At 39.9% G+C, this 21,703-nt stretch overlaps 1 protein-coding gene across 3 annotated transcripts in view; it reads left to right on the forward strand.

Moving 5' to 3' along the window:
* Window positions 1-21,703, forward strand: part of DYM (dymeclin) — a 405,816-nt gene that overhangs the window by 339,473 nt on the left and 44,640 nt on the right. For all 3 annotated transcript variants that reach the window (XM_025365065.1, XM_025365067.1, XM_025365066.1), the window contains one exon: window positions 5,363-5,476. In XM_025365065.1, coding sequence (XP_025220850.1) covers window positions 5,363-5,476 — 114 coding nt within the window. The remainder of the gene's footprint in view (window positions 1-5,362; window positions 5,477-21,703) is intronic.

Here is a 21,703-nt window from a genome sequence, read left to right on the forward strand (position 1 = left end):
TTAATCAAAAATAAAAGGGTAGGATGACTATATTAATAGCAGACAAAGTAGACTTCAACACCGGGACCATTACCAAGGGTAAAGAGGGACTCCATGTAATGAGAAAGAAGTCAATTCACCAAGGAGACATAACAACCATAAATGTGTGTACAACAGAGCTTCAAAATGCAAGAAATAAAAACAGAATTGCAAGAAGACACAAACAAACCCATAATTGGAGAAGTCAACACTTCTTTCTCAGTAATTGATACAACAAATAAACAGAAATTTGTGATTATATAGAAGACCCAAACAATACTAACCACCAACTTGATTAGTTGACATTTATAAAACATACCACCCAACAACATCAGTGCACGTGAACCATTCACTAAGAGAGACCACGTATGGGGCCGTAAAACAAACCTCAGCAAATTTAAATGACATGAGATCACCTGTTCTTTGACCACAGTGAAATTAAACTATTTAATAGAAATCCATAAGAAAGATATCTGGAAAATCTCCAAATACTTGGAAAGTGAACATTACACCCATGTGTCAAAAAGTAGACAAGGGAAATAGAACAAATTTAAAGTGAGCAAAAATGAAAATGTAACATATCAAAATTTGTGGGACCCAGCAAAAGCTCAGAGAGAAATGCGCAGCCTTAAATAAGTTAATGTCTGCACAGCGCAAAGTGCATGGTAAGTGCTCACAAAACGTTAGCTCTTTCTGTTATTAGGTGTGTGTCAGTACCCTCGTTTACAAAATGACAAAGTTGCCACGTTATCATTATTGGTTCCTATGCAGTAGATGCTGCAACTTTGTCACTTTGAAGATATTATAAGGAGAGGTGGGATTTAAACCCAAGCAGTCCCACACCAGGTAAGTTCTCTAAACCACTGCATCATGCTACATCTAGATGTTGAGTGTTTTACAAGTCACATTGTTAGTATCAGAGGCAGGAATCAAATCTAAGCCTTCTGACTTTGAGTAGTTAATTGTCCACTTTACCATCATGTCTATTCTAATTACACAGATTTGATCTGTCTTATCTCCCAAATTATATTGCGTCTTTCTTCAAGCGAGAAAATGGTATCATCTGTTTATTTCCCTGGTAAATCCTTGGGAGAGCTCCTCTGCTGAATGGGTTGTCAATATATGTATTGATTAAAATACAGTAATTTGAGGAGAAACTCAAACAAGTCAATGAGGAAATATATATGTATTTCACATGTTTATCATTGTCTTAAAAAATAAAAATAAAATAAAATTTAGCTGTCTACTTCTACCTCTTAGGAGGGTGGCCATTTTTAGCAAGCAAGCATGTTTGCCTGATGAGTACATACTAGCTCCTTTTCACCCTCCTCTACTCCAGAAAAGCTTCTTGTTTCTATTAATCTGTGATCTATTAATAATAATCATTCACTTGTTTCATGACAGGTGGTTAAATTTGATTTGACATTACTCAAAGTATACAACTGATTTATCAGTATATGACATTGGGCAATCACTGTTCAAAGCTAATAGCATAATGGAAGGTAATGTGCTATACCTGGATTTCATGAGTTACAGCCAAATATGGTAGGTAGAGGAGGGTTGTAAAACATGCACTGTGGAAAAGTACCTTCCTTTGAAAGGTTGTCTTTGAATTACACTGACAAAGCATTCATCCCCACTTTCACTAAAGGTTTTACTTAAATTTTTCTGTTATTGGCTGTGTCTCATGCAGAGATTTTCAGAGGAATAAAAGTTCATCTATTTTAACAGTTTTAATGGTTGCTATACAAATTGATGAAAGCCACACATCTGTTGTAGTCATCGTCACTAAAAGTACTATTATGTGCAAAATTATAACCTGGGAGTAGGAAATAGAAGCTCATATCTTTGAATGAATTGTCTCACATTCTTTGGTGATGTTGCAATCAAACGACATCTGAAAGGTTTGGCTAAACAACTTACACCTTTCACTCAGATATCGCCTATTTGAAAAACTAAGTTAGTGCTCCATTTTGCTACGTAGGAATTGCCAGAGACATGATAAAGTAAGAAGAAGTACCTGAGCTAGAGCCCTGCTCCTCCCACTTGCCTGGGTCACCCCAGTCTAGTTTCTTGTCTCTCTGATCCTTTTTACGGTTCTGTAGCACAGAGATTTTTATCAGCCTCATGAGATTGTCATGAGAATAAATCAATAGTATGTGTACAGCACACAGTCTATGATAAACATTCAGGATAGATTTGTTTCCTTCAGTTTTGATACATAAATTATACTTTCCTTCTGCAAGTGGTAGTTTTATCATTTTCTAAAATCGTGTGAGTTTGAATGCAAAAACATGAGAATGTCAGCTTTAAAACATACAAATGAGAACCAGTTTGAAAAAGGAATTTAGTTAGAAACCCAGCCTCATGCCTACTCTGCAGCTCTCCCAGTGGAAATGGAAATTCCTTGTGGCTTAGAGGAAAGCCAGTGTAGGCCGCAGAGTCAACAAAGCAAAACTGTCATTGCATTACTTTGTTCTTGGTGATGTGACACATAAGTACACTCCCTTTTGTTGGTTTGTCAAGTCTTTGAGTAGTATGTGAATACTGTTAGTTACATTTAGCTTTGATTATGTGCATTTTGTTATCTTGATTAGTGATTATCAAAGCGGATGGCTGCACATGCCCCCAGATATTGCACTAACAGTTCGTCCATAGAAGCATGGAAAGAAAATATTAGCGCTTTTATTTATTCATCTAAAAATAAAGAGATTTAGTTTTACTAATAGTATTGGCCTTTACAACCTGCCAGGGCTGTGTCAGCTTCGGTACTCCAGATATCCCGAGGGAGAAGATAGAAGTTCCTCAACTCGTAGGGCTTGGCATACATGCACTCACGTGTTCATTCACGTAAAGCTTAGTGTAGTATCTGTGTTCCTGGTTACAGTATCTGGATTTAGTTAAACCCTCATGAAACAGCATGTTTCCCCACACACTGAAGGTGATAGAAAAATGTAAGCACATGTGACAAAAGATAATGGCAGAGCTGACATACCCCTGCTCCTGGAACAAGTGCCACATTACAAGGGAAAAACAGTGATGAATCAGTCTAATCTCACAGCAAATGGATCCATAAAAGTTATCAGGAAGACTGTTGGCACTATGGATTTATATTCACTGTAATAAATGATGGATCTTACCACGGGTGAATACTGTGCTTGCTGATGGTCATGTGAAACCACTGTGATTAGTAATCTGTAATTACCCAGATTATTTTCAATGACATTTTAGTGAGTACAAAAACCGTGTTTTGTATCATCGGGTTTTTAAAATCTAATTCGTTTTATCTTTATCTCATTCTTTTAAATTTATTTTTTGAACATTCTGTAATATGTAAAACATTACTGCTATAGAATATTGCACGATTTATAAAAAACTAGAACATATATTGCAAGCACATCCTCATTTTTTTACTTGTAGATGTATATAACCTGAAAAGTTTAGAAACCTGTGGTCTAGATTTTGGCTGATCATCAAAATCACCTGGAGAGTCTGATGTGTAATAGAAGGTCCCTGACCAGGCCCTGGGATCAGAATTTCACAAGGCTTCTCAGCTACTTCTGATGATCAGCCATGCTTGAGAACTACTCCTTGTCTATATTATCTACTGCTATAAACAAAACGAAAATCCAGTAGTGAAATAGCTTTCAGCACGTGTTAGAAAGAAAAAAAAATTCAGTAAACCTCAAGCATCTGTAACATCTACTTTTTAATTATCTTTTTTTTTTATTTTTTAGAATGTGTTTTTAACAGATATGCTCCTACTCTTTAAATATTTTTTGGTCAAAGAAGATAATACTATGCATAGGTGTTAGGTTGACCCATATGAAATTTCGAACATTAAGCCATTTTTTTTTTACCAACAAAATTGGCCTTTTATATGGTTAACCAGTTCTTTTCTCAGAAAAACTATGCTCGTGTTTACAACCTGTGAAGATATTTACACAAAAGGAAAGCATTTATTTTGTGTATTTGTTGTTGCATATTTTTAAAATAGGATTTTAATCTATTACAATATGTTTTGCTATCTGTGTTGTGTCTTTCTTCAAAGACTTATTCACTGTATTATAAAAATCAATTTTTGGACCTGCTGTGTCTAAACTCTGTGAACAAAAAAATATTAATCCCAGAAACTCAAAAAGAACTTGAAATCCGACATGGGAAAGAACAAGGCCCATAGGCACATACCAGAAAAGCAACTTGTGGGCAAAATAAGCAACTTGCCAAGGAGCCGGTGGTGCCAGCAAACTGCTTGAGATAAAGAAATGGTTTATCTGGAATCACAAGCAGTGTCACCAGCCATGAGCTGCCTTTGTTCTCACTCATTGCCACAGAATTGTGAGGCACATGCTTGTTAATGGCCGTGGCGCCAGCTAAGTCTCTTTACCTTCCAGAACAAATGCATTTGGTGGCATTTATGTAATATAGTGTACTTTCCACTAGCATTGTTAAGAGAAAAGTTATTGTACTCTTAAATAATTAGCATTTAGGAGAGTAATTCTGAAAGAAAATGCATAAAAATGTTTGTGAAGGATTGTTTGTAACTTAATATATTATACCTATGAAGTAGAAGATATAAAAGGTAATGCTCAACTTTACAAAAACACAATAATTTTTTATATTTTTGCATGTCTGACTATAAACACCTAAATGTTATTTTCTTGAATTTAAAAGGGATCTGCAGTCTTCTTGATTTATGAACGTTGTGGTTTTAAAAATAATTTGCTGAAAAATGACATTTTGTTTTCATTTTTTAGTGACAAATATTTAGGAACAGTGTATTTCCAGAATGCTACTGTTTTAATATCTTGCTACATACTTTGGGCTGTGCTATAACATGAAGCAAAAGTAATTATAGGTTGCTATTCGTTATCCCTGGTGATCACGATAAGGGAAATGTGGCTAAATTCATAGATAATCCCCAAAACATCATTTTAGCCATTAGTTTCAAATTCTTTCCTGTTAAGCCCTTATGAGAGAGAGAGAGCTACTATTAAGCTTCAAAAGTGATAGGCTTTAGGGTTTAACTTTCTCTCCCCACTTTCTGTTGGATGCTGCTCTATAAATGAAATGTAAATGCAAGGTTGGGCAGCACAAGAAAGAGTAGAATTCAGGAGGCTACTTAATTCACAGAATGAATAATCAGCCCTGGATATTGAGGGGTTGCGCAATTCTGATTCGGCTATCAAACCCAACAGAGAACAAACTGTGTTTAGGAGGGCTAGTGAATTAAAAGCCAGGTCACTGTAGGAATGGAATCATGATAGTTTACCATGTGAGGAAGGCAGCTACTAAAAATACACTTCATACATCTTGTTTAAAAAAATAACACTTTACATTACAGGTGATCACCTTCTTTAGCTCAAGGTTGCTGCAAGCTGGAGCTGAGCTGTCAGTAGAACGGGTCCTGGAAATCATTAAGCAAGGCGTCATTGCGCTGCCCAAAGACAGACTGAAGGTAAGATGGCTAAAGAAATGTCCACTTGACACTGCCATGTCCCTTGATGTAAATGTTAGTGTCTGAGCAGGCCCTATCCAGAATCATGCTGCTTACCCAGTACATAGACTAGAAGGGCTCCTCAGAACTGTGACAAAGGTTTCTGACAGCTTTTCAAAAGAAGATAGCAAAAGAAGCATTAATACTTTCATACCACTGCATATCCTACAAGCAACCATGGCATGCACTATAATTCATATACTGTTAATAAAAGGACACCTTATTTCTTTAACCCAGTGAAACAAATTCGGCCTTAAAAGTATCATCACGAGTTGTTGGGAAGGTGATGATGAAGATGATCACAACAGTAGCTAATATTTACATAATATTAACTCAGGTGCCACACAGGTTCTAAATGTATTATATCAAACTCATTCAGTCCCTACCACAGCCCTTCAAGGTGGGTAGTGGTATCATCCTAATTTTTCAGGTGAGGAAACTGATGTACAGTGAAGTTAAGAAACTTAGCCAAGGCCATACAACTGGAAAATGATGGAGCCTGGAGATTGAAACCCAGGAAATCTAGCTCCACAGCCCACATTCATGATTGCTGCACTGTTTACTGTGTGCCTGGGATGTAGTAGTGGAAAGAGATGCACTTCGTGGAGATGGTGGGGGAAATGCTGTATTTGAAGAAGGCATTTACATCTGTGTGATAGATGTATTCCTGAAGCAGTCTCACAATATAAAACTCATACTTCAAGACTAATTATCCCATAAGAAAAGATGTAAAAGAGATCCTTTGGGGAATGCATGAATGTACAGCATTGCAGCTTACTTTTACTTTACTGTTCTTTTTAATTTTTTTTTCATTAGCTCTAATTTTTTAGAGTGCTTTCACATAAATTACCAACACAGGAGGTCATAGTGGATATTTGGCCTTCATAGTGTTTTATCACAACTCACGTCTGTTCCAGTGTTACTGTTTTTGGGGGCTGTGTTGTTCAGCACTATCACTAGAACCACTGCTTAATGAATGCTTGAGAGATATTGTTGTAGGATATAAAAATATTTTCAATTATAATAACAGAGTTTGTAAAATAACAGCACATTAGTCATCATAATCACTTACAGAAGTTCCACTGTACATAAACAACAGTGAGATTCACACGGTACTGAGCAAAGATGGCAAGTGTTCTGTTTATCAGCCAAAGTGGCACCACCATGTGGTAAGAGCATAAAAACAGGTTACAGTTCACTGGGTCCTCCAGCTTGGATGTGTTCCTATTCCAGATAATTTTTTAAATATAGAGAATTCATATTATTTCCATTTTCACATAAAGTAAGACCTTGGTTTGTTGGTTGGTTTGGGGGTATTTTTGTGGGATTTTTTTTTGAACTATTTCAAATTTATGTAGACTATACCATGTGAACCAGTACAAAAAAATCCATGAGGATTAGAGTGGCTAGTCCCAGGAAGTGATGGATCTTGGTGTCTAAGCTCAGTCAGGAACAAAGTAGAAATATCAAGGCCGCCAAAAAAGGACACTGCAATGGAGTCTGGGGAAGGTTGATCTTGTAGTTCACTGTAATACTTACCTTAAAGCAAAATGAATTACAATGTGCTGGCTAAGTACTTGTATGTTAATATTTGTTCATTTATTATACTATGTTCAAAAATAAAATGTCATTTATATTTGAGACAGTGACATATAAACAAAAATGAAACTCTTTTCGTTTTTCAGAATTATGGCTAAATAGAGAAAATAATTGATCTATGATGGGTCCCAGGCAAGTTGACTCTGATTTAGAGCAAGATCCTATTGAGGCCAAGGTCATGGGTAAATTTCTTAAGTGGGCCAGTTAATTGGTTCTGGAACATAGCAAGAAGTTGTACTCCTGACCTCAGCTTGCCATCTCACTTCATGGTTGCAAAAGGATAGAGGAAGGATGATTCAGCTTAAAAAAAAAAAAAAGAACTATCACCAGTACTAGAAAAGATTACATTTACTAAAATTACATTTACCCACAGATGGTGAGTCATCCTAGTTGGTTTAAATGATAGCATATTATTACCACAGATGTTACTAGAAAAAAAAGGCTGTTTATCCTTACAATCAAGCCTTATCTCAATTATTTTAATCATCTTTTTGGATTGAGTGTTTATGATAAAATGAATCACTTAAAACCTCTAGAGTTTAATTCACAGAATACCACAGTATCTAAAGTTGATTGAAAATTCAAGCTGTGTTGAATAATGTTTACATTATGCTACATGACAGCACATTACAGTCTTTGGACTAGTTTACTAATATATACTGATAAAATAATTATCGGGTATGTAATAATAGTTTTATACATGATATTGATGTAAAAGAGTTGGTTTCAAATTGGAAATGCTGTCTTAATAAGCTCTCTGTGAAAATGTGGAATAATATATACTGATTGATTTGTTGTTTCTTAAAATATATAAATTAAACACTTAGAAACTCAAAATTATTTACTACTACCTTCTGGGTTGTTAAGAGGATCACAGTGCCCCTTACTCATGAGAAATTCACCAGCTAATGTCAGCTGAAGACAATGAGCCTAAAGTTTTAGAAGTTTCCCTTTCTTTGTAGAATGGAAGCCAAATGTGTAGAAGTAGTATTCTTCCAATTTTGGGCAAGTAAACAGTAAGATCTGGAAGCCCATGGAAGAGTAATTGACTTCCAACCAAATAAAATATTTTTCAATCAAATATTATTTGACATAGCCTTCTAAAATATTTGTGTAATATCCTATGTGGGAATACATACTCTTTGGATAAATCTGTCTATATAGTTAAACAACTTGGCTGTTCAGAGTAAATAGTATTAATATCATTCTAAACATTCTCTTCTTACTGGTATTCTGTGAAGTCTGGGAAAGGCAATACTAGGTAATTATTTTTTCCGGACCCTCCTTCTTAAACAGAGACCTAAAGAACAGGCTCTGAAATTCTGAGTCGCTTATTTCTCCTTTAGGGTTTGGAAGGAAATAAATAAAGTTAGTATGTCCTCTGGGAGCCGACTTAGAAGCCGCAGCTCAAAGCTCTCGCTGTCTGTATCCACAACAGGGCATGTTCCTGGCTCGCATTTCACTTACTGTGGAGCAATTTGAATGTCATGGTGATGGGTCGGAATCCATCCAGATCTGTGCGTGTTCTCACACCACTACCACCTCAGGTTTCATTATGTTGGACTCTCAAATCCCCTCTTTTCTTCACTTTAGTGAATTATCTATGTCATTTGAGGATTAAGAATTTTACCGTATTTAATGTTTGACAACTAGATAGTACTTTTCAAGAGGAATTAACCAGAAGATAACTTACCTTTTAATGTAAATAAGAAAGTATGGAATAATATGTTATTGACATTAACCAAACTTTTCATATACTCAAGACACTTGATAAGTCATAGGAATTAAAAGTGATTTCCAGTTTCACACTAAATGATTTTAAAGCCTTTATTTTATATCCACTTTTTATAACACTTTTGTGGTTTTTAGTTGCATAAAGAAAAATATAAAAAATTATACTAACTGAAATTTCAAGAGATTTTTCACAGCTTCTTAATATTGACTTGCTTATAACCTTTCCCCTTGCTCCTATTCAGGGGTGTCTTCCCTATCTCACCCTAAGCATCTTGCATTTCTCTGTCAGTTCTCTATCCCCAGAGCAGATTCCTGAGTGCCATACTGGGAGGGCCCCCTTGGGGTCCCACAGGAACAACCCCCGTGTGTCCACAGTCACTCTCTTCTGCCTCCCTACACATCCACACTCCTTGTGCATCTCTACCTGTGGAAATATGAATAACCAGCATCCTCCCTCTAACAGGAAAGTACTGTTAGATCCCAAACCCTAGAAATTCTCATTTCTCAAGTCATTCCTTTCCCTCCACATTGCCACCCTCCCATGTGGCTTCTCCACATTTCCTCCACAGTCTATTGCTATAAACTCCTAATCGGGGTCCCCACTTCGCATCCTTCTTCCACCCCAGGCGTCCTTAGCCCTGTTGCTGCCCTTATACCCTGCTCTGATCCAGCATGCAAGGCACTTCATGGCCTAGCTCCTGACTTAAGTTTTGTTCCTTTTCCTCCTACGGATTCTCTGCCCCAACGCTGTCAGCCACTAGCCGATTGCCAGGTGGACAGAGTCCTTGCATGCCAGGCCTTTGTGTGTGCAGCTTCTGGGTCCTCACAGTTTCGTGGCTTGTCTGTCAGGTGAGCCGATCGTGCTCCCCGCTTTCTATGAAGCCCACTCCGATTCACCCACGCACACTCGGTGGTTTTCTCCACATTCCTATGGCACCATGTATGTCCCTCCATTATAGCAAAAACCATCCCCCAGCACACCCATCTCATTCAATACATATTCGTGGGGTAAATTAACTTCTCCACTCCACCTCTGGATTCCTATTTCTCTCCTTCTCAGCCAAAATCCTGATTTCTCCTTTGGTCCTTCAACTCCCCTTATTCACTGCACAGCATTAGTGCAGAACATTAAAGGAGGGACTCCCAGTGAAGAGTGAGGCTTTTCTCCATGGCATGCTGTCCCAAGGCCCCCTCAGCCCAGGCTCCCGGGTGGAAGACAAAGGGTCTCTTACCTCTAAGCTTTCCCTACCAGTTGATTTTCCTGTATTTGGCCCGTCTCCTACCACCATTCTCCTTCTGTCCCCAGATTTGCTTCTCAAGATGTGTGCACTCATCTCTCCCTTTACATTAATTTGCATCATCATCATCATCACTGATATCACCCCTAATATACAAGCAAAGCATCACTTACAAATGTGGTTTGTTTCTTCCTACTGCAGCTCGTTATTTTACTACCACTTTGACCATAGCATTGCTGGGACATTGGGGAAACAGAGGTGTGTAAGACACCACCTCTGCCCTCAGAAAAATGTATTACCTTTCAGGAGAGAAAGGCACCCCCTTGCATTGCAAAGCTGAATAGAGCAGGGCACTTTACACTGCGTGTCAAATGAATGGTGTAGAAGTTAAGTTCTGGAAGAAGGAATGGAGACACTGCTGGGAAGAACTAGTCAGGGAACATTTAAGAGAAACCTGAACTTGACCTTCTCTGTCTTAAAAGGATGGTAAGGTTTCCATAAAGCTGGGATGAAAGAGAAATCCAGGTGGGGAAATCTGTGTGTGAATACAAGAGAAGGCCCAAGGCAAGTTCAGCTTAGTGTCTAACTGGAACAATAGGACTCCCCTAATTATCTCTGCTGTATTAATGTGGCTTGTATTATTTAATGGTGCAATAAAGTAATTAGACCAGTGGCTTTCAAACTCTTTAGACTGCCACCCACAGCAAAAAATACATTTTACATCATGATGCAATTCACACATTTATATACAACTGAAATGGAAGTTTCATAAACAGTGCTTACCTTCATTAAATGTGATGGGCTCCAACATTGCCTATTCTGTTTCTTTTTTTAAAATTGCTGATCAGACCCATTAAATTGATTTAATTATCCACTATTATTTAGTAACTCAAGACAGTTTTTAAAATAATATATCAAGGCTAGGCGTGGTGGCTCATGCCTGTAATCCCACCACTTTGGGAGCCAGAGGCAGGCAGATCACGAGGTCAGGAGTTTGAGACCAGCCTGACCAATGTGGTGAAACTGAGATTGTGCCACTTCTCTCCAGCCTAGGGGACAGAGTGAGACTCCATCTCTAAATAAATAAATAAATAAAGTATCAAATCACTGTTTTTCAAAGTGTGATCCTCATATCAGCAGCATCAGCATCCCCTAGGAACTTGCTAGAAATGGAGGTTCTCGGGCCCTACCCCAGACCTATGGAATTAGAATCTGTGGGGCTGGGGCAGTCAACGCTTTAACATCAGCCCCTGTGTGAACTGATGCCTGCTCCAGTTTGAGAAGCACAGCACTAGATAATTGCTCCAAACACACCAGCCCTCTCCACTCTTAGAGCCTTGCCTGGATCACTCTCCCTACTCCAGATGTCCACTGGCCTCATTCCTGCATCCCCTTCAAGTCTTTACTCTCGTGAGCAAATCTCTCTCTCCATCAGGCCTGCCCGACCTCCCAGTTTACATTTCTGCACTCCCAGTCCCCCAGTCCTACTGTATGTTTTCTTTTTCCGCAGCATTTGTCATCTAGCATACTGTATAATTATTTATTATTATCCTCCTAGATAATGTAAGCTCCAGGAGGCAGAGGTCTTCATATTTTGTTCACTGGGGTATCTGAAATGTACCTGGCACATACTGGGCACTTTACTATTTGCTGGATGGGAGGGAGGGAGGAAATGAGAAAGAGAAGGATATCAACAAACAGTGGGCCCGTTGACCATAAAATGCTGCTTCAAGAAAATGTCCTTTGAAGAATGGCTCTCCATAGACTCTTAAAAGGTCAGCTTTTATTCCAGAATATTATAAAGAAGCTCAGTTAAGACTGGAGGTCTCGGTCACTTTGTTGGAACAGTCGCTTTTTAAAAGTCTACATTATTCCACACTTACATTCTTATAGCTACAAAACCCTTCTGTGAAGACCTCTACTTTAGTAGTTCTCATCAATAAGCTAATTCCTATGTAAACTGGCCTTACTAAATTTTTAATAGTTTCTCAGGGGTTGTCTTCTTGACTGTCACCTGCAGTGATTTCATAGTTCAAGCAGAGTAAAATATTCTGATTTATGTTATGAGGATAAAATTTTCAAGTGATCTCATTTTTTCCTATTTCTGAACCTTTCTCAGAGGGTAAAGAGCATGGAGAGCCTGTCAGGCTCTACGAGAGTCCAATAAAGAGCCACTGTTTGCTTTTTCTGGTTCATTCTCTCTACTTTCCCTGATCCATGTAGAGCATGTGTGTGTTCAGGGCCTGATAGAAAGTCGAGGAGACCGAGTGCCTGACACCATCCACCAGCCCAGCAGCAAAGCCTCTTCTTCAGACTAAATCTGCTGCTAGCATATAGCTACTTTAATTGTACAAATGATGTCATTTGACTTTTTTCTCCTGTTTTTGTTTTTATCACTTTAGACTTTTAAAAAATCGTTTTCTCTCTTTCCTGAAATATTATTACCTTTTTGTTGTGGGATGGGAGCTAGGAAGCATTCAGCATAAAGGGGATAGTTCTGTGCTGGGCTTCTATCCTCAAAGGGGAGATGACATTTCTGCCATTTCACCAGGCCCAAAATGATCTCTGCAGAATTCAACAATCACAGTGGCTCTCCCTCCCATTCTGACTCTCCTTGAGTTTCTTGTCCAGTAAAGACAAAGATCAAGTCTTGTAAGTTATTTCGGCCTCCCATGGAATAGTAAACTCAGGCTCATAAATGGCTCCGGAAACTGCTAGAATAATGTAATACCTGATTCTTAGGACCATTTAATCCGCATGTGAGAAATTTTCTGTTATGAACTCCACGACCTCACATGCACACATGCACACACACACATTTGCAGGATGTTGCTACAGTTTTCCAAGTCACCAGTTCTACACATTGAGAAGGAAGCAAATGGGAAATCTTAGCCAAGGCCAGTTCCTCAGTTGAATCCCTCCAGAGTCATTTTGCAGGACAAGGGCTGTAGGAAGGCACAATAGAACACTCATAATGTTGATACTAGAATCTCTTCTGATTGGGGTTATCTCAGAAGGAATCTGGTCACAGTGATTCTCCCTGCATTAAAATGAGGACTTCAAGAGAATTCTCTTAATTAATGAACAGTCCCCTGGAGCACTCTTTTCATATGCAGGTTCCGGATCCCACCTGAGATTCCAACCTAGTAGACTGGTGATGAACTCAGGAATCTGTCTGGTTAAACAGTTCTTTGAGCAGTGCTGATAACCTGCCAGATTTGGGAACCACTACTGTGTGGACCAGTTTTCTTCAATTCCCTGCCCTCACAAAAGCTAAGGAGATGATGGCTAGAATTAACAGTTGGCCGTGATAAGGTTGAAGCTGTTTTTTCCAACTTCCCTACAAACGACAGAGAACTTTCACTTTGTGATCCTTAAAGCAGATTCCTTTAAAGTAGAAAATCTTTTACATGTAACCCAAATATAAGATGAGAATTACTTTAAAACGAGACAGAGTAGTAAAATTCCATTAATAAAGTCTGTGGCCTTGTAAATGTTGCATATGCTTTTCAGTCTGACGCAAGTATCCTTCTTTTGACTCAACTTCCTTTTTCTTTGTTGTTTACTATTCTGTTAACATTAATTGAGCACTTGTTCTATACCAGGTGCTCTGGTAAGTATTTTTATGTAGGTGATCTCATTTAGTCTCCCTAGCAATTCTATGAAGTGTAAGGATAATTTATATTCTGCAAGTGAGGAAACTGAGGCCAAGGAGTACATTGGAGCCAGGTGCAGTGACTCATGCCTTTAATCCCAGCAGTTTGAGAGGCTGAGTGAGGCAGGAGGATAACTTGAGCTCAGGAGTTTGAGACCAGTCTGGGAAACATAACGAGACCTCATCTCTACTAAAACTACCCCCAAAAGAATTAGCCAGGCATGGTGGTGCACACCTGTAGTCCCAGCTATTCAGGGGGCTAAGGCAGGAGTATCACTTGGGCCTTGGAAGTTGAGGCTGCAGTCAGCCCTGATCCTACCACTGTACTCCACCCTGGGTGACAGACAAGATTATTTTAGTCCCTCTTATCTTTGAGCCATAAATTTCTTTCAAATCCTAAATTTTTGCTTCCACTTAACCCATTTGCTTATTAGACCAATTTGTGTAACTGAAAGCATACATAATACACCAAATCAAGTCCTTGGGTTTGAAAATATCTGTATCAATGCTATAGAGTAACCTTTGAAATGTTCGACAGTTGTGTCCATTGCTGCTTTATGAAGTACTGAAAGACTGTTAGGCCTTTCTTGTACTTTCTTGTACATGGTATTGAAATTGCAGTAAACATGCAATGGGTTGGCCAGGCGCGGTGGCTCATGCCTGTAATCCCAGCACTTTGGGAGGCCGAGGTGGGCAGATCACCTGAGGTCAGGAGTTCAAGACCAGCCTCAACATGGAGAAACCCTGTCTCTGCTAAAAATACAAAATTAGCCAGGCGTGGTGGTGCATGCCTGTAATCCCAACTACTCGGGAGGCTGAGGCAAGAGGAATTGCTTGAACCTGGGAGGCAAAGGCTGCAGTGAGCCGAGACTGCGCTGTTGCACTCCAGCCCGGGCAACAAGAGTGAAACCCCATCTCAAAAAAAAAGACATGCAATGGCTTAATGTCATATTTTCTTTCTGGCTAATCATTCTTGATAAACAGGCTAGCCCATGATATTCATTATAATGTCTTACATTATTTTTGTTTAATTAAACATATGGTAGATTTGTAAGCAGTTTATAAGCAGTTTTTTTCCTTGGAATTGATCAGCCAATTAAGCATAGTTTTTACTTTGTAATCCTAGGGTAGCAAAATTTAGTCTTTATTATCATTGCATCTTGAATATAGTCATCAACTAAAACACTTAATTGAAAAGTGATAAATATCTAATTTTTTGGCAGCAAAATAAATCTTGCCTAGTATTTTAGTTTGTTCAGGCTGCTATAACAAAATACCGTAAACTGGGTAGCTTGTAAATAACAGAAATTTGTTTCTCAAAGTTCTGGAGACTGGAAAGTCTAAGATCAACATGTCAGCAGATTTAGTGTCTGGTAAAGGCCTGCTTCCTGGTTTATAGATAGCCATCTTCCTGCTGTATCTTCCACATGGCAGAAGGGGTAAGGGAGCTTTCTGGAGTCTCTTTTATTTATTTATTTTTATTCTTATTTATTTATTTTTTGACACGAGTCTCACTCTGTTACCCAGGCTGGAGTGCGGTGGCACGATCTCAGCTCACCGCAACCTCCACCTCCTGGGTTGAAGTGATTCTCCTGCCTCAGTCTCCCAAGTAGCTGGGATTACAGCTATGCACCACCATGCCTGGCTAATTTTTGTATTTTTAGTAGTGACGGGGTTTTCCCATGTTGGCCAGGCCGGTCTCGAACTCTTGACCTCAGGTGATCTGCCCACCTTAGCCTCCCAAAGTGCTGGGATTACAGAGCCACCACGCCCAGCCCTGGGGTCTCTCTTCTGAGGGCACTAATCCCCTTCATGAGGCTCCACCTTCATGCCCTAAGTATTTCCCCAATGCCTCACCTCCAAATACTATCACACTGGAGATTAGGATTCCACATATTAACTTTAGGGGAACACATTCAGTCTATGGCACCTAGTTCTCCAGATCATGGTGCTGTGGTTTGAATGTCCCTTCCAAACTTATGTTGAAAATTAATTCCCCAGTGCGGCAGTATTGAGAGGTGAGGCCTTTAAAGTGTGATTGGATCATGAGGGCTCTGCTCTTGTAAATAGATTAATCCATTCATGAAGTAATGGCTAATGGATTAATGGGTATCATGGGAGGGGGACTTGTGGCTTTATAGGAAGAGAAAGAGAGGCCTGAGCTAGCACATTTAGCCCCCTCCCCATGTGATGCCCTGCACTGCCTTGGGACTCTGCAGAGGGTCTCCACCAGCAAGAACACCCTCACCAGATGCAGCCCAACCTGGGACTTCTAAGCCTCCATACCTGGAAGAAATTCCTTTCTTAAAATAATTACCCAGTTTCAGGTATTCTGTTGTAAGCAGCATAAAATGGACTAGGACACATGGTTTCCAATGACTGCGGGACCCAAGTTCACAGTGCAAGGGCAACTCTGGAAAAGGCTGGCACTCTTCAGTAGAAAAGGAAACATTAAGCTGTGTGATTTTACCTTGAAATCCCTGCTATTAGTTTTGATAGAATTTTTTTGGGTCAGAAATGTGTGATTCACAAACTAAAATTTCCTAGAAAGATAATCTAACTGTGGTGCTTTAAAAAATACAACCAGTTGCCGGGAGCGGTGGCTCACGCTTTGGGAGGCCCAAAGTGCTCCCAGCACTTTGGGAGGCCAAGGCAGGTGGATCACAAGTTCAGAAGTTTAAGACCAGCCTGGCCAAGATGGTGAAACCCCGTCTCTACTAAAAATACAAAAATTAGCCACATGTGGTGGCAGGTGCTGATAATTCCAGCTACTTGGGATGCTGAGGCAGGAGAATCATTTGAACTCGGATGGTAGAGGTTGCAATGAGCTGAGATCATGCCACTACAGCCTGAGTGACAGAGTGAGACTCCATCAATAAATAAATAAATAAATAAATAAAACCAGTTGTCCTTATTCGTCTGCCTCAACTGTGACTCTTCTGTTAGATTTGTCCAAATATTGGACCAGTATTTCAGGGAACTTCCTAATCTCTGACTAATAAAATGTCAATTACTGGATTGTGAAAATCACTCCCAGCATGTTCTACTTGCCCCACTTGAAGAGTATCCACTATTTAAAAAAAAAAAAAAAAAAATGGAGGGCGGAGCAAGATGGCCGAATAGGAACAGCTCCAGTCTCCAACTCCCAGTGCGAGCGACACAGAAGACCGGTGATTTCTGCATTTTCAACTGAGGTACTGGGTTCATCTCACTAGGGAGTGCCGGACAATTGGTGCTGGTCAGCTCCTGCAGCCCGACCAGCGAGAGCTGAAGCAGGGCGAGGCATCGCCTCACCTGGGAAGCACAAGAGGGAAGGGAATCCCTTTTCCTAGCCAGGGGAACTGAGACACACAAAACCTGGAAAATCGGGTAACTCCCACCCCAATACTGCGCTTTAAGCAAACGGGCACACCAGGAGATTATATCCCACACCTGGCCGGGAGGGTCCCACGCCCATGGAGCCTCCCTCATTGCTAGCACAGCAGTCTGTGATCTACCGGCAAGGCAGCAGCGAGGCTGGGGGAGGGGCACCCGCCATTGCTGAGCCTTAAGTAGGTAAACAAAGCCGCTGGGAAGCTCGAACTGGGTGGAGCTCACAGCAGCTCAAGGAAACTTGCCTGTCTCTGTAGACTCCACCTCTGGGGACAGGGCACAGCTAAACAACAACAAAAGCAGCAGAAACCTCTGCAGACGCAAACGACTCTGACAGCTTTGAAGAGAGCAGTGGATCTCCCAACACGGAGGTTGAGATCTGAGAAGGGACAGACTGCCTGTTCAAGTGGGTCCCTGACCCCTGAGTAGCCTAACTGGGAGACATCCCCCACTAGGGGCAGTCTGACACCCCACACCTCACAGGGTGGAGTACACCCCTGAGAGGAAGCTTCCAAAGCAAGAATCAGACAAGTACACTCGCTGTTCAGCAATATTCTATCTTCTGCAGCCTCTGCTGCTGATACCCAGGCAAACAGGGTCTGGAGTGGACCTCAAGCAATCTCCAACAGGCCTACAGCTGAGGGTCCTGACTGTTAGAAGGAAAACTATCAAACAGGAAGGACACCTACACCAAAACCCCATCAGTACGTCACCATCATCAAAGACCAGAGGCAGATAAAACCATAAAGATGGGGAAAAAGCAGGGCAGAAAAGCTGGAAATTCAAAAAATAAGAGCGCATCTCCCCCCGGCAAAGGAGCGCAGCTCATCGCCAGCAACGGATCAAAGCTGGACGGAGAATGACTTTGACGAGATGAGAGAAGAAGGCTTCAGTCCATCAAACTTCTCAGAGCTAAAGGAGGAATTACGTACCCAGCGCAAAGAAACTAAAAATCTTGAAAAAAAAAGTGGAAGAATTGATAGCTAGAGTAATTAATGCAGAGAAGGTCATAAACGAAATGAAAGAGATGAAAACCATGACACGAGAAATACGTGACAAATGCACAAGCTTCAGTAACCGACTGGATCAACTGGAAGAAAGAGTGTCAGTGATTGAGGATCAAATGAATGGAATGAAGCGAGAAGAGAAACCAAAAGAAAAAAGAAGAAAAAGAAATGAACAAAGCCTGCAAGAAGTATGGGATTATGTAAAAAGACCAAATCTACGTCGGATTGGGGTGCCTGAAAGTGAGGGGGAAAATGGAACCAAGTTGGAAAACACTCTTCAGGATATCATCCAGGAGAACTTCCCCAACCTAGTAGGGCAGGCCAAGATTCAAATCCAGGAAATACAGAGAGCGCCACAAAGACACTCCTCGAGAAGAGCAACTCCAAGACACATAATTGCCAGATTCACCAAAGTTGAAATGAAGGAAAAAATCTTAAGGGCAGCCAGAGAGAAAGGTCAGGTTACCCACAAAGGGAAGCCCATCAGACTAACAGCAGATCTCTTGGCAGAAACTCTACAAGCCAGAAGAGAGTGGGGGCCAATATTCAACATTCTTAAAGAAAAAAAATTTTAAACCCAGAATTTCATATCCAGCCAAACTAAGTTTCATAAGTGAAGGAGAAATAAAATCCTTTACAGATAAGCAAATGCTTAGAGATTTTGTCACCACTAGGCCTGCCTTACAAGAGACCCTGAAGGAAGCACTAAACATGGAAAGGAACAACCGGTATCAGCCATTGCAAAAACATGCCAAAATGTAAAGACCATCGAGGCTAGGAAGAAACTGCATCAACTAACGAGCAAAATAACCAGTTAATATCATAATGGCAGGATCAAGTTCACACATAACAGTATTAACCTTAAATGTAAATGGACTAAATGCTCCAATTAAAAGACACAGATTGGCAAACTGGATAAAGAGTCAAGACCCATCAGTCTGCTGTGTTCAGGAGACCCATCTCACATGCAGAGACATACATAGGCTCAAAATAAAGGGATGGAGGAAGATTTACCAAGCAAATGGAGAACAAAAAAAAGCAGGGGTTGCAATCCTAGTCTCTGATAAAACAGACTTTAAACCATCAAAGATCAAAAGAGACAAGGCCATTACATAATGGTAAAGGGATCAATTCAACAGGAAGAGCTAACTATCCTAAATATATATGCACCCAATACAGGAGCACCCAGATTCATAAAGCAAGTCCTTAGAGACTTACAAAGAGACTTAGACTCCCATACAATAATAATGGGAGACTTCAACACTCCACTGTCAACATTAGACAGATCAACGAGACAGAAAGTTAACAAGGATATCCAGGAATTGAACTCATCTCTGCAGCAAGCAGACCTAATAGACATCTATAGAACTCTCCACCCCAAATCAACAGAATATACATTCTTCTCAGCACCACATCGCACTTATTCCAAAATTGACCACATAATTGGAAGTAAAGCACTCCTCAGCAAATGTACAAGAACAGAAATTATAACAAACTGTCTCTCAGACCACAGTGCAATCAAACTAGAACTCAGGACTAAGAAACAAGCAAAACCGCTCAACTACATGGAAACTGAACAGCCTCCTCCTGAATGACTACTGGGTACATAACGAAATGAAGGCAGAAATAAAGATGTTCTTTGAAACCAATGAGAACAAAGATACAACATACCAGAATCTCTGGGACACATTTAAAGCAGTGTGTAGAGGGAGATTTATAGCACTAAATGCCCACAAGAGAAAGCAGGAAAGATCTAAAATTGACACTCTAACATCACAATTAAAAGAACTAGAGAAGCAAGAGCAAACACATTCGAAAGCTAGCAGAAGGCAAGAAATAACTAAGATCAGAGCAGAACTGAAGGAGATAGAGACACAAAAAACCCTCCAAAAAATCAATGAATCCAGGAGTTGGTTTTTTGAAAAGATCAACAAAATTGACAGACCGCTAGCAAGACTAGTAAAGAAGAAAAGAGAGAAGAATCAAATAGATGCAATAAAAAATGATAAAGGGGATATCACCACCGACCCCACAGAAATACAAACTACCATCAGAGAATACTATAAACACCTCTACGCAAATAAACTAGAAAATCTAGAAGAAATGGATAATTTCCTGGACACTTACACTCTTCCAAGACTAAACCAGGAAGAAGTTGAATCCCTAAATAGACCAATAGCAGGCTCTGAAATTGAGGCAATAATTAATAGCCTACCAACCAAAAAAAGTCCAGGACCAGATGGATTCACAGCTGAATTCTACCAGAGGTACAAGGAGGAGCTGGTACCATTCCTTCTGAAACTATTCCAATCAACAGAAAAAGAGGGAATCCTCCCTAACTCATTTTATGAGGCCAACATCATCCTGATACCAAAGCCTGGCAGAGACACAACAAAAAAAGAGAATTTTAGACCAATATCCCTGATGAACATCGATGCAAAAATCCTCAATAAAATACTGGCAAACCGGATTCAGCAGCACATCAAAAAGCTTATCCACCATGATCAAGTGGGCTTCATCCCTGGGATGCAAGGCTGGTTCAACATTCGCAAATCAATAAACATAATCCAGCATATAAACAGAACCAAAGACAAGAACCACATGATTATCTCAATAGATGGAGAAAAGGCTTTTGACAAAATTCAACAGCCCTTCATGCTAAAAACACTCAATAAATTCGGTATTGATGGAACATACCTCAAAATCATAAGAGCTATTTATGACAAACCCACAGCCGATATCATACTGAATGGGCAAAAACTGGAAAAATTCCCTTTGAAAACTGGCACAAGAAAGGGATGCCCTCTCTCACCACTCCTATTCAACATAGTGTTGGAAGTTCTGGCTAGGGCAATCAGGCAAGAGAAAGAAATAAAGGGTATTCAGTTAGGAAAAGAAGAAGTCAAATTGTCCCTCTTTGCAGATGACATGATTGTACATTTAGAAAACCCCATTGTCTCAGCCCAAAATCTCCTTAAGCTGATAGGCAACTTCAGCAAAGTCTCAGGATACAAAATTAATGTGCAAAAATCACAAGCATTCTTATACACCAGTAACAGACAAACAGAGAGCCAAATCATGAATGAACTTCCATTCACAATTGCTTCAAAGAGAATAAAATACCTAGGAATCCAACTTACAAGGGATGTGAAGGACCTCTTCAAGGAGAACTACAAACCACTGCTCAGTGAAATAAAAGAGGACACAAACAAATGGAAGAACATACCATGCTCTTGGATAGGAAGAATCAATATCGTGAAAATGGCCATACTGCCCAAGGTTATTTATAGATTCAATGCCATCCCCATCAAGCTACCAATGAGTTTCTTCACAGAATTGGAAAGAACTGCTTTAAAGTTCATATGGAACCAAAAAAGAGCCCGCATTGCCAAGACAATCCTAAGTCAAAAGAACAAAGCTGGAGGCATCACACTACCTGACTTCAAACTATACTACAAGGCTACAGTAACCAAAACAGCATGGTACTGGTACCAAAACAGAGATATAGACCAATGGAACAGAACAGAGTCCTCAGAAATAATACCACACATCTACAGCCATCTGATCTTTGACAAACCTGAGA

The sequence above is a fragment of the Theropithecus gelada genome, chromosome 18 (genome assembly GCF_003255815.1).
Source record: "Theropithecus gelada isolate Dixy chromosome 18, Tgel_1.0, whole genome shotgun sequence".
Classification (NCBI taxonomy): Eukaryota; Metazoa; Chordata; class Mammalia; order Primates; family Cercopithecidae; genus Theropithecus; species Theropithecus gelada.